The 12,370-nt window shown below is 38.6% G+C and overlaps 2 protein-coding genes across 5 annotated transcripts in view; one reads left to right on the top strand and one right to left on the bottom strand.

Moving 5' to 3' along the window:
• The window catches only part of slc9a7 (solute carrier family 9 member 7), a 41,039-nt gene extending 38,865 nt beyond the window's left edge, over window positions 1-2,174 (top strand). For 3 of the 4 annotated variants that reach the window (XM_084129661.1, XM_084129663.1, XM_084129660.1), the window contains one exon: window positions 1-2,174. This exon is cut by the window's left edge. In XM_084129661.1, the coding sequence (XP_083985787.1) occupies window positions 1-108 (108 nt within the window). In that variant the 3' untranslated portion in view covers window positions 109-2,174. The other variant, XM_084129662.1, reaches the window with a different exon arrangement.
• A 973-nt stretch (window positions 2,175-3,147) lies between these two features.
• On the bottom strand, window positions 3,148-11,840 carry chst7 (carbohydrate (N-acetylglucosamine 6-O) sulfotransferase 7). Its single transcript, XM_084129664.1, has 2 exons — window positions 10,443-11,840; window positions 3,148-3,184 (listed from the first exon to the last, which is right to left on the bottom strand). Exon 1 carries the CDS (start codon window positions 11,717-11,719, stop codon window positions 10,466-10,468), a length of 1,254 nt encoding a protein of 417 aa, XP_083985790.1. The 5' UTR covers window positions 11,720-11,840; the 3' UTR covers window positions 3,148-3,184; window positions 10,443-10,465.
• Between the last annotated feature and the right edge of the window lie 530 nt (window positions 11,841-12,370).

The raw sequence follows: 12,370 nt of genomic DNA, 5'->3' as shown, positions 1-12,370 counted from the left end.
AGCGACAGCACATCGGAAGACGCTCTGGAGCGAGAACTGGACACACGTGAACATGAGCTCTTGAGCCGTGGCACACGTTTAGTTTTCCCCATCGAGGACCACGCTTGACCCCGCCCCCAAACATTAAACCACGCCTCCCTGTGCTTCATACCTTAACTTTTCTTGCACATAACTCCATCTGACCATTCATGACCCCTCCAAATATCTCATGCAGTGGGTCTGAAAAATCAAGGAAACAGAAAGATGGAGAGCAGGAGGGTTTGTGCTCGGGATTATTTACCAGAATGGAGGCGGCGTAATTGAAGATATGACAGACTTCGATTCAGTGTCTCATCGTGGAAATGTGACTTGTAGGAGGAAAAGAAAATATAAAACTGCTGTTAAGAATGCATTTCGAACGGCTTTGGATACTAAATGTTCTTATTGCTGTTTTATATGATAGTGGACTGATTTCGAACGGTCTCTGCTGCCCTTAACACTCACTTTCATACGATCACTGCCTGCTGCATTAACATTTTAAGTCATTAATTCTTTGTTTTCTGTTAGCAATGCTGCCACAAACTGGAAATAAGATTGACATATATGACTGAGCCAATTTTTCTTGAAGGGAAGTCAGTTTTTACGTATAAACAGCCAGTATTACATTAGACGATAATCTTTTGCATTTAAATGCTCGCCTCCACCATCAGGAAAATGAGTGAGTTTGTAAATACTCCAGGCCATACATGGCAGTAGTGTTTGTGAAAGCTTTCGAACACAATAGCAACATTGTTTGACATGAGTGCATGTTTATCTCATGACTGCATCCGGGAACCTTGGAACATTCAACTTTAGTCAGTTGGATTTTACATTTCCTTCAATATCTTGGTTGTATGAATGTCAGGTTGACGTGCTGGTCGTTGTTAATATGAATGTTGTTCTGCACAGATGTGGGATTTTTTTTTTTAAACAGCTGGATGCAACCAGAGTGTATGGGCCATGTACTTTAGCTGCAGCTGAGCTGCAGTCCTTGCATGTATTGCTATATTGTATTAGAATATTAACCACTTGCACACTCTCAGCCAGAAAGTATGTGATGAAGGATGATGTAATCAAGGAGACTTTATTATCGGTATCAGTTCACATGTGTGGGGTTGATTTTGCGCTTCGTGTTAGAATGTACTTCTTGGTGGATCTTTCCATTTATGTGAGTTGCTGCTAAATGGCAGTCGGCGGAATCTGGAATGTTTGGCATGAGATTGATCCAGCTGTATGTGTTCACACAGTAAACGGATGACCCCTCGCCATCAACCGCCAACGTGCATTTCTTCAGTCCTCCGTGTCTAGAAATGAATTCTTGTTAATGAATGCAAGTCTAAAGTCTAAGCGTTGTTAATAACTAACTTGCAGATGTTTGAAATGTTATCATTCATTCCAATTTATATTCAACATCATAAACTAACCTTGCATTCTTTCCATGAAGTAACCTTTACAGCTGCCTCAATTGTCTGCACTTGAGCCTGTCCGTCGTTTGCTGTTAACAGGGCATCACCGGGCAACAAAATCTAATTCAACACCTGACCAGAACCTAAATGTGAATTAAGGAGATTTGCACTATTTCTGTGGAGTTTCGGCTGGAAAATGAGCCTCATGGGCTTCGTGGCAATCGCAGTTTGAGGTGTAGAACCTTAAACCGGCTGTAGCAAAAGACTGAATTCACATGTAATCCTGCAACACGTGGGTTATGAAATCACTCCTCTTCTGAATGACTCTCCCAACATGTCTGGTAGCTTTTGTCCGCACCGTATTATTGGTGGACTTGTATGTATGTATGTATGTATGTATGTACCTTCAGGCTATGTAACTCCCTCCTGTAGCATTCATCTTTTACTTGCTGTTCTGCATGTCAATATATGCCATATAAACAAACAAACAACAACAAAATCCATAAGCTGCCATTTTTATGTCTGTGATGTGAAACACTCCCATATACATTCCTAGTAGTATTATTATTATTATACATAAAGATGCACTCGGCCTGTCAAATAATGCAACAAAACTGTGGTGTACATTGTAGTTTAACAATTGTACATGTATGAAAATAGCCAATATATTAAAGTGGGCTTCAGTAGCAATACCTAAATAAGGTATTTGATTTATTTTATATGTCATTAAATAATAATAAAACAAGAAAACTAGTGTTTACTACAAAAATGTATGTACAAGTTTTATTAATAAATAAGAGATTTGTTCATTTATTCATGATGGTTCACATATAGCCTTAGAGTAAATGTTGTTTAAAAGGTGACAAAACAACGTTAACAAAATGATAATACCGTCAATGTTCTTGACCAGTACAAGCATTTGTATTAGAGCACAATAATACCTGTATCCTCAACGCATGATTGTGTGTTTTAGTTTTCGATTAGACGTTCCGCCCATTTAACTATTGAAATTGCAATCCTATCCTCTTTATACATGGTCTAACAGCCCGGAGCAGACTTCACACAAAAAGAACAAACTGGTGATCTCCAGGGGGAACTGAGAAATTTCACAACAGTGGGAATGCTATGAGTTGTTGTAGACCTAGAGGAGTCAGAATTTCCTTTGGGAAAACTCTTTCTACATCCTTTTCTCTAGCTCTTCCGCTCACTGAATTGTACTTTGTGCTTCACAGTTTTCTTTGGGTGGTACCAGAGATATTGGACTGTCAATGACACATAATCCCTTTTCATATGTGGTTGATGAATGCAAGAATGAAATCCACCCAATGAACTGGGAACACTCAACGGTCTGTCGGATCTGTCTCCAGGCCTAGTGCATGTGCAACGACCCAAGCGCCTGTCTCGTGTGGCTGATTATGGGCTGCTGGGGATTGGGCAGGGATTATTGCGGATGAAATCTGGCTGTCAGGACACAACCGGGACTGAGCCTTTGGTAGCCGTTTCACTTTCCACTTTGAACGGGTTTCCCCACTGTTATTGTTAGTCTTTTTCCTACATGATTCTTATCAGTACCACTTGAGATCGGTGGGTTTGTAAGTGTCTCTCATCAAACTCTTCTGTCGTCTACTCTGTGCTCCATGATGGCACTGCGAAGGAGATCTCGGGGTGCTTCTCCTCAGCTCTGTCAGTTCCAACTTCATATGTGTAGCTTCATATCTGGCTGTTCCCCTTCTGTCCTGTTCCTACAGCACATCAGGCTCCTACAGCAGAGAGAAACATAGTAACTTGAGCTGTGTTATTGTGGACAGGGGATATTGGGACATTTACTAAAAACACGGATTCTGTGTGGAATGTCAACAAAGTTTAAGTCACCGCTAGAATTTGTCACAGATATTTAGCGTGACAGTTTAAATTCCTATAGGCCTATTCTTACTGGAAATGAAAATTAGAAATTACATATTATATTTAAATAATCTAACATTAGATTATCTAATATATTAATAGTTTTTTTGTTGTTGTTTCTTTTGGTGTTTTTATTAACCTCTTTTTCAGCGATCATTTTCCAGGACATTTTCAATTTCATTACAGGGGAAATAAAGTAATATCTCTCTCCATAACCATACAGTAAGTCTTTAAAATATGTGCAGTTTATGGCCATGACTTAACTATAAAATCAGTTTTTTAATATGAGCTCTTAATTATGCATTATGACAACTGCTTCTCGGTTTCAGTTTCAATACCATAGCAAAAAATTAATAAAAATATTTTGTTTAAATATTTCAAAATAAAAATATGAAATAAAGTCAGTGAATTATTAATGCTAATAATAATTATAATTAAATAATAAATAAAACATTAGCATGTAGCCTCCAAATACTTTTTTAATTTTTAAGTAAACATTGCTTAATCAAATAAAAAAAAATGAATGAAAAGAAATGCATTACATGTAATAGAACAAATGGCAGGACTATTAATCTGCATTTACACTTAATGCAGATTAATTCTGACACATCAGACTTTATTGTCCCATCTGTTGCTAATCAACTCCCATCTGTTGCTATCACTGCCAATCAACACAATTTTATATTCAGTCATATTTAAATATGGTTGTAACTCCCAAAATTTTGCAGTGTGTACTTAGCAGCATGAAAAATAAAACTTTCAACTTGCGAATTGGTTATAAACAGATAGCAAACAAAGAGCACTTCCTTTATAATCACTGAACCTGTCAATCACTTCAGTTCAGCGCTAGCTCACTGAGTTCTGCACTCTTGTGAAAACTCCCATTATAATCAATGATGCTGACTACACTGTACAATGAATCTCGTTTTCGCGAACATGCAGAATTCTGGTGCACTGAACAAAACTCTGGCGATTTGAGCGGATTGCCAGATTCTGACTAACTTAAACATTATGTTAACAAGGATTAATGTTAACAAGGTTAGGTAGCTGCTTACCAGTTGACATTTGCTGCAAACATTTGAGCAGTAAATAAGCCTTAGCTAAAGGTCGCAGGGGCCAACACAAGACTGAACACCATTACTCAAAATGCTTCTCTCGTGTGTCGAAATTCAGCATTCCTGAAAATAACACTCTCTGCAACTAAACTAATTGTTTCAGGGAGTGATAAACTAAAGGGAAACACTAGAACATTGTTAAAATAAATTTCTAGGACATTTTTCATTTTATCTAATTTTCCATGTTTTCCAGGAATGGAAAGAAGTCGTTTTCCAGGATACGTGGGAACCCTGAATTATTATAAGTATATCTGATTACATTAAAATAAGAATTTGTGTTCCGAAGATGAACGAAAGTCTTACGTTGAACGTTTGGAACGACATGAGGGTGAGTAGTTAATGACAGAATTGTTATTTTTTGGGCGAACTAACCATTTAATTCTAAAATTAATAGGCCTATATTTTTTGTAATATTTTTTATATAGATGAAATGCATGAGCATGCCCAAACAGTAAAGTTGAACCAAAAGCAATCAAAAACATTTAAAAAAAAAAAGCCATATAAGTCATTTTTTTAAAATAAGCCTGTGATGAACTCTGATACCAAGAGACATGGGTCTGTCCTGGTCAGTGATGTATGTCTGGTGCCAACATGTCTAAGTCACAGATTGAGCTGGTGAGGCTCAGCTCCAGGGACTAACCAGCACAAAGCAGTCCCTATATTTCAGCCTGTTCCAACCACGTGTGGTCAGTCTGTTAGGTCACACCAGCCCCCATCACTTGCCTCTAATAGCGATAACAAAGCAGCCTGTATCATGATCCATCGCTCTGTTATTCAGTACCGCTTACATGCCTTGCCATGAAATTAGACTCAAGCATGATGGCTAATTGATTTGTCACGTACCGCTATCAGATATTTTTACGGGTCACAGTGCTGAGAAGATATTTATGGTAAATTTGACTCCACTTCCAACATTTTTTTTCCCATTGTATTGACTAGAGTACACATGAAATGGGTCATTTCGCTGATCCAGGCCTGTTTGGAACTTATCAAATTATTATACCCCAGGGCATTGAGGATAGAGTTCAAGAGGATAGAATTAACCGTATGACTCCACTGGCACCATGTGCTGTCGGTTTCATACTGGATCAATGACCTCGGCTAAACTCGGCTCTTCTTTTGTCTTTTTAATGTTCATGATCATTAATGCTTAATATAGTGTAGTGGTTCTACACTCTTGCCCATGCCAGTGTTTTTACAGCAATTATTCATTGTAATGATACCCTTTAGAGCTGCACAATTCTGGTTAAATTGAGGATCACGATTTTTGGTTTAAAATAGAGATCACGAATCTCACGTTTCTGAATAGACAGCTAAAAATAACATTGAATTTACTAGTTTCTGACAAAATGTTAAGTGCTGCAATCATTTCAAAACTATTTAATTAATTTGAATAAATGTGTTTTTTGTTTTGTTTTTTAAAATCAGTTTGAATTAATGATTCAATGACAAATACATTTAACAGTCACTTGTTGCCACCTACTGGTGTAATGATGTAATTGATCCCATCTTTATCTGTAGCGTTAAAGGTAGGGTAAGCAAAGTCTCAGGACAAAAATGTTCTTCCAATCACTGCATTCGGTCCAAATGCATTGATATGATGTCCTATCTGCCTGTTAACGTATGTCAGAGTTGTAGACAGGCAGTCACAGAGCGGCACAAACGAACAGCAGCCGCCTTTTACAGTTCCTCCTGAACCAAAACAACAAGCTTATGTTGCGTTCACGCCATGTTGCAACCGTAATTACGAGATGGCAACCCGTGACGTTCAGAGCTGTTCACGTCCTTAGACTTGGATTTATGTGTTATTATATAAACACTCCGCTCTGGCTGTGCGCATTCAAGTGTTTTGAAGGAGGCGTAGCTTTGGAGACACTCTGAAGGGAGGGTGGGATCTAGATTTGCTATTGCTAGCCTATCTGAAATTGCCTACTCTACCTTTAAGTTACTTTCAAAAAGTGATTTACTCTATTTTGATTGCTACCATAGACATATGTGTTTATATCCAAACTATAAACTACTATCCCAGTATTTCTGTAATTTAAATGATTGGAACACAGAAATAATGATACTGTGTGGTTGAAAAGTTATTTGTGAAGCTGTTTCAAACCTATTATACATCACAACTGCTCTCTGAATCAGCGGCAACAAGATTTGAATGTTCGCTGTGATCATATGCTACTTGTCAAGTTTAATAAACATGGCCAAATCGTTGTCGTTTAGGAATAAAACCGCGTGTGTTTGAATCGAGAGTCGAAACCGTGATCATTTAATGATTAATCGCACAGCTCTAACTTTAGCTAACTAATGCTAACATTTTGTTAGCATTAGTTTGTGAAATAGACTAGCTAACATATAAAATAACAATGAACAATACTTTTACAGCATTTATATTGGTTAACATGCATTTTCAACATTAATTTAAGTTAATATATTATAAACAAACATTAACATTAAACAATAGTCAAACTCAAATCTATAACTTTATAAAACATCACGTTTCGTCTCCCCAAGGGGTCACTAAGCATAATAAAATTCATATCCTAAAGTCCTGTAAAGGACAGAACTCATAGGCTAGATCATAACTGACACCAGAAAGTGCGCTTCAACCCTGATAAGGCTACTGGTCACTCAGCATATGTGCATGGCATTCAGATATGCTGCATAACAGCGTACTGCCAATAAAATCAATTAACATCTTTACAACTACACTGGTTACATTGTTGCATAATCATTCTGGTACTGACACACTTGTCATGTAACGGATGGAAGCATTAATGTATGGTTGTGCTAGATTAATGTAAACCAACCCATTTAACAACTTTAAACGCTGTGCTAATCTAAAAACATGCCCGTTCTTATCATGGATGCCACATTTTGCATTTTGATCTGATATAGAGTAGTAGAACAGCATGCAGTGACCTTATTTCACATATTACATGAAAATATAATTCAATTACAATAGTAATAATATTAAATAAAGGGCATTTCCCTAACAAAAATATACTATGGAAGTGCATAGAGATGACATGTTAATACTGTATATGTACCATGATATGATCATAGTGTAGGTCCAAAAAAAAAGAGGCATTACTATAATACTGTGCTCAAAATCATTAGTACTTTTTTAATAATGTATAATCAGATTTACAAAATAATTAGTGTAAATTGAGAATTAACTCTCTACTTATGAAATACCACTTTATTTACCATGGTACAGTGATGGTATCAGATGTAATATTATGGTATATATATATACAGTGAGGAAAATAAGCATTTGAACACCCTGCTATTTTGCAAGTTCTCCCACTTGGAAATCATGGAGGGGTCTGAAATTGTCATCATAGGTGCATGTCCACTGTGAGAGACATAATCTAAAAATCTATTTGTATGATACAGCTGCAAATAAGTATTTGAACACCTGTCTATCAGCTAGAATTCTGACCCTCAAAGACCTGTTAGTCTGCCTTTAAAATGTCCACCTCCACTCCATTTATTATCCTAAATTAGATGCACCTGTTTGAGGTCGTTAGCTGCATAAAGACACCTGTCCACCCCATACAATCAGTAAGAATCCAACTACTAACATGGCCAAGACCAAAGAGCTGTCCAAAGACACTAGAGACAAAATTGTACACCTCCACAAGGCTGGAAAGGGCTACGGGGAAATTGCCAAGCAGCTTGGTGAAAAAAGGTCCACTGTTGGAGCAATCATTAGAAAATGGAAGAAGCTAAACATGACTGTCAATCTCCCTCGGACTGGGGCTCCATGCAAGATCTCACCTCGTGGGGTCTCAATGATCCTAAGAAAGGTGAGAAATCAGCCCAGAACTACACGGGAGGAGCTGGTCAATGACCTGAAAAGAGCTGGGACCACCATTTCCAAGGTTACTGTTGGTAATACACTAAGACGTCATGGTTTGAACTCATGCATGGCACGGAAGGTTCCCCTGCTTAAACCAGCACATGTCAAGGCCCGTCTTAAGTTTGCCAATGACCATTTGGATGATCCAGAGGAGTCATGGGAGAAAGTCATGTGGTCAGATGAGACCAAAATATAACTTTTTGGTCATAATTCCACTAAACGTGTTTGGAGGAAGAAGAATGATGAGCACCATCCCAAGAACACCATCCCTACTGTGAAGCATGGGGGTGGTAGCATCATGCTTTGGGGGTGTTTTTCTGCACATGGGACAGGGCGACTGCACTGTATTAAGGAGAGGATGACCGGGGCCATGTATTGCGAGATTTTGGGGAACAACCTCCTTCCCTCAGTTAGAGCATTGAAGATGGGTCGAGGCTGGGTCTTCCAACATGACAATGACCCGAAGCACACAGCCAGGATAACCAAGGAGTGGCTCTGTAAGAAGCATATCAAGGTTCTGGCGTGGCCTCGCCAGTCTCCAGACCTAAACCCAATAGAGAATCTTTGGAGGGAGCTCAAACTCCGTGTTTCTCAGCGACAGCCCAGAAACCTGACTGATCTAGAGAAGATCTGTGTGGAGGAGTGGGCCAAAATCCCTCCTGCAGTGTGTGCAAACCTGGTGAAAAACTACAGGAAACGTTTGACCTCTGTAATTGCAAACAAAGGCTACTGTACCAAATATTAACATTGATTTTCTCAGGTGTTCAAATACTTATTTGCAGCTGTATCATACAAATAAATAGTTAAAAAATCATACATTGTGATTTCTGGATTTTTTTTTTTTTAGATTATGTCTCTCACAGTGGACATGCACCTGCGATGACAATTTCAGACCCCTCCATGATTTCTAAGTGGGAGAACTTGCAAAATAGCAGGGTGTTCAAATACTTATTTTCCTCACTGTATATATATATATATATATGCCTAATGTGTATATATATGATAGAATTTATATGGCATTCCAAGGATACTGTGGTACATGTACTGAATGGTACTAATTCAGTTACCATACACTTGTAAAAATGTATGGTGACAGTACCATGGTAAATGTTAAAAGTTTGGAGTCTGTAAGATTTTTTTAATTATTTTTTTTAAAAGAAGTCTCTTATGCTCACCAAGGCTGCATTTATTTGATAAAAAAATACAATATAAATCATTTTCTATTTTAATGTATTTGAAAATGTACTGTATTCCTGTGATGGCAAAGCTGAATTTTCAGCATCATTACTCCAGTCTTCAGTGTCACATGATCCTTCAGAAATCATTCTAATATGCTGATTTGGTGCTCAAGAAACATCCTATTATTATTAGCAATGTAGAAAACGAGATAAAAAAATTCAGGATCCTTTGAATAAAAACTATAGTAATATAAAACAGCATTTCTTTGAAATTTAAATCTTTAGTAACATTATAAATGTTTACTGTCACTTTTAATAAAAATAAATAAATAAATTACTGACCCCAGTGTTATCTGGGGTAGTGTTATCTTGGTATTGAAATGGCACTTTACAATAAGGTTCATTAGTTAACCACATTAGTTAGCATGAACTAATAATGAACTTCACTTATACAGCATTTATTAATCTTTGTTAATGTTAATTTCAACATTTACTAATACTTTATTAAAATCTTGTTAACATTAGTTAATGCACTGTGAACTAACATAAACAAACATTGAACAGTAACAACTGTATTGCTCAAGGTTATTTCATGTTAGTTAATACATTAACTAATGTTAAATAATGAACCATATTGTAAAGTGTTCCCATTGAAATTCATGAAGCATGTGCTTGCAGGAATGTAATGAATGGTACTACCATGGCACATGTCCAAAAAAACAAACAAACATGCTATGGTGTCTTCGCCAAAAAACACTTTTCTTTTCACGCTCTGTATATCTGTAACAACAATACTGCAAAATGCACACTAATGCACAGTGTGACCTGATATCACTTACATTTGTGTTGAGGTTTCTTCAAAGTGCCCAAATAATGCTGTCAGCACCTCACCAAGCTCTGGGGCCAAAACAATGCTTGACATCAATGGTGCATTGTTAACATTTAGACATGTACATACCATACACTCATGTTTAGGTGGTTTTAGGTCTTGTCCATGTTCCTCTTCTGATAACCCAGGTGTTTCATGACCTCACTGCAGTAGGCTTCGACCTGGTTCACCTGCTCCACATTCAGCCTTTCCCTCCAGGCGTAAATTGCCTCTTTGGCATCTCTGGATGATATGAGGAAGGGTTTATCTGAAGAATAGCCCTGTCCGTGGGTCATGTTCACCACGAACTTCTCCATGGCCGGAGAAAGGGTGAGGTTGGAGAAACGATAGAGCCTCTGGAGCTCGTCCACAGGTCTGAGCACCAGGTCTTCGTATTTCAGCTGTATGTAGTTTCTCCTCACCCACTGCGGAGCGTTCATAACGAGCAACATGTCGCTGAGCCAGTTGTCGCATATTAACTCCATTGCGCTGGAGACATAGTTCTCGGCTCGGTGGACCCTGTTGCTAGGCACCAGAAGGCGCTTGTATTTGTCGCTCTGCTTCTTGCTCCTCAACACCTGTATGCTCTCCTTCACCAGAGCCAGTTTGGACTTCATCCGAGAATTGTGCACAGCCCTGGGGTCGCGAAACAACTGGACTATTTGGAGGTTGATGGCGGGATCTCGCATGAGAGGAACCAAAACCGCTAGATCTAAAACCCGCACGTCTTTGATGACCATCACGGGGTACTTTTTGCACTCTTTCTCCAGCTCTTTGAGATCTCTGGGCTGGCATTTGCTACACACGTCTCCTTGAACTAACCCAATTTCGTGTTTTTTATACGCTTTGCAGAGAGGCTCGGAGCAAATGACCTTGTTCGTTTTCCAGCCGAAAATAAACGAGGTGCTCACGTTGGACGAGCCTGCGTAGAGTTTTAACACTGAGAAATCGCATCTAAACAGAGAGTTCATCATGTCTCTCACTGCTCCTTGTAAGCTGCCCGCATCTCCTGGATAAAGCGCCTGCCACATGTTCCACATGGGCTCGTATAAATAAAACACATCAGGGTGCTGATTAAATAATTCCCCTAAAAACGAGGAGCCTGTCCTCCAGGTTGCGTGGAGGTAGATGTGTGTTCTGGACTGACTCCTGTTGCCATAGTCCTCCACCTCCGTTGAGTTGCCCGTCCTGCTGGTGCTACTCCATAGGGCGATGGCGCTCTCCAGATCGGGACACTTTTGTTGCTGATATCCATCTTTAATGTGGGACGATTTGCTCCGGTAATCTAACACGTAGGGAATTAAAATCAGCGCCACGGAGTATCCTAGAATCAAGATGATGTATTTTTTCTGAAGCCTTCTCTTCATGGCCCCAGCGGAGTGAGTGACGCGGGGATCTCGGCGGACTGCTCGTCTCCTACCTGTATGAATACTGTCGGATTACAGCAGTAACAGTAAAGTTTGGAGGGTGGGATCTTTCTCACCCGTAATGTCATAAGTCCCGCCCCCTGCGCCAGGATTGGCTAGTGGTTGTTGCTCATAAGAAGATTGTTATTGGATAGTTAAGAGGTCACTCATAAAGCCAAACTAATCGTATCCAATAGTGAGCGAGTGGAAAAATGATACCTACCAAAATACGAGCGCATTTCATTCGTATTTAATATAAATTGACCAAATACGAAAATTAATTAAATAAACTAACATAACTATGATTGAGAACAATCGTAGATTATGTAAAAGGTAATATACAGAACCATTGTTTTGGCCTGCGGTCGGAAAGGTAACTGTTACAGTTCAGGTGCAGTGAGCTGGCTATCTGATGATACAGTTCGAGACCTTTTTTTGTTCAAACTATTTGTAGTAAATGCACTACATCTGTGACACATCAGTTATAAACAAACTGTCCTTTTACTTCAGAATTTTTACAAAATAATAAAATACTTTATGATGGAAAAGTACGCATATAAAAAAGTGCTGAATGGATTTTTTTTCTTTCGACGTTTTTGTCTGGCTGTTGAT

This window comes from Abramis brama, assembly GCF_963993115.1.
Source record: "Abramis brama genome assembly, chromosome: 11".
In the NCBI taxonomy this organism is placed as follows: Eukaryota; Metazoa; Chordata; class Actinopteri; order Cypriniformes; family Leuciscidae; genus Abramis; species Abramis brama.
Note: the sequence above shows the minus strand (reverse complement) of the source record. Positions and strands in the feature narration are given on the sequence as shown.

What these genes read in the sequence shown, in the direction of transcription:
- chst7 (XM_084129664.1), bottom strand. Translation starts at nt 11,719, where the DNA reads ATGAAGAGAAGGCTTCAGAAAAAATACATCATCTTGATTCTAGGATAC.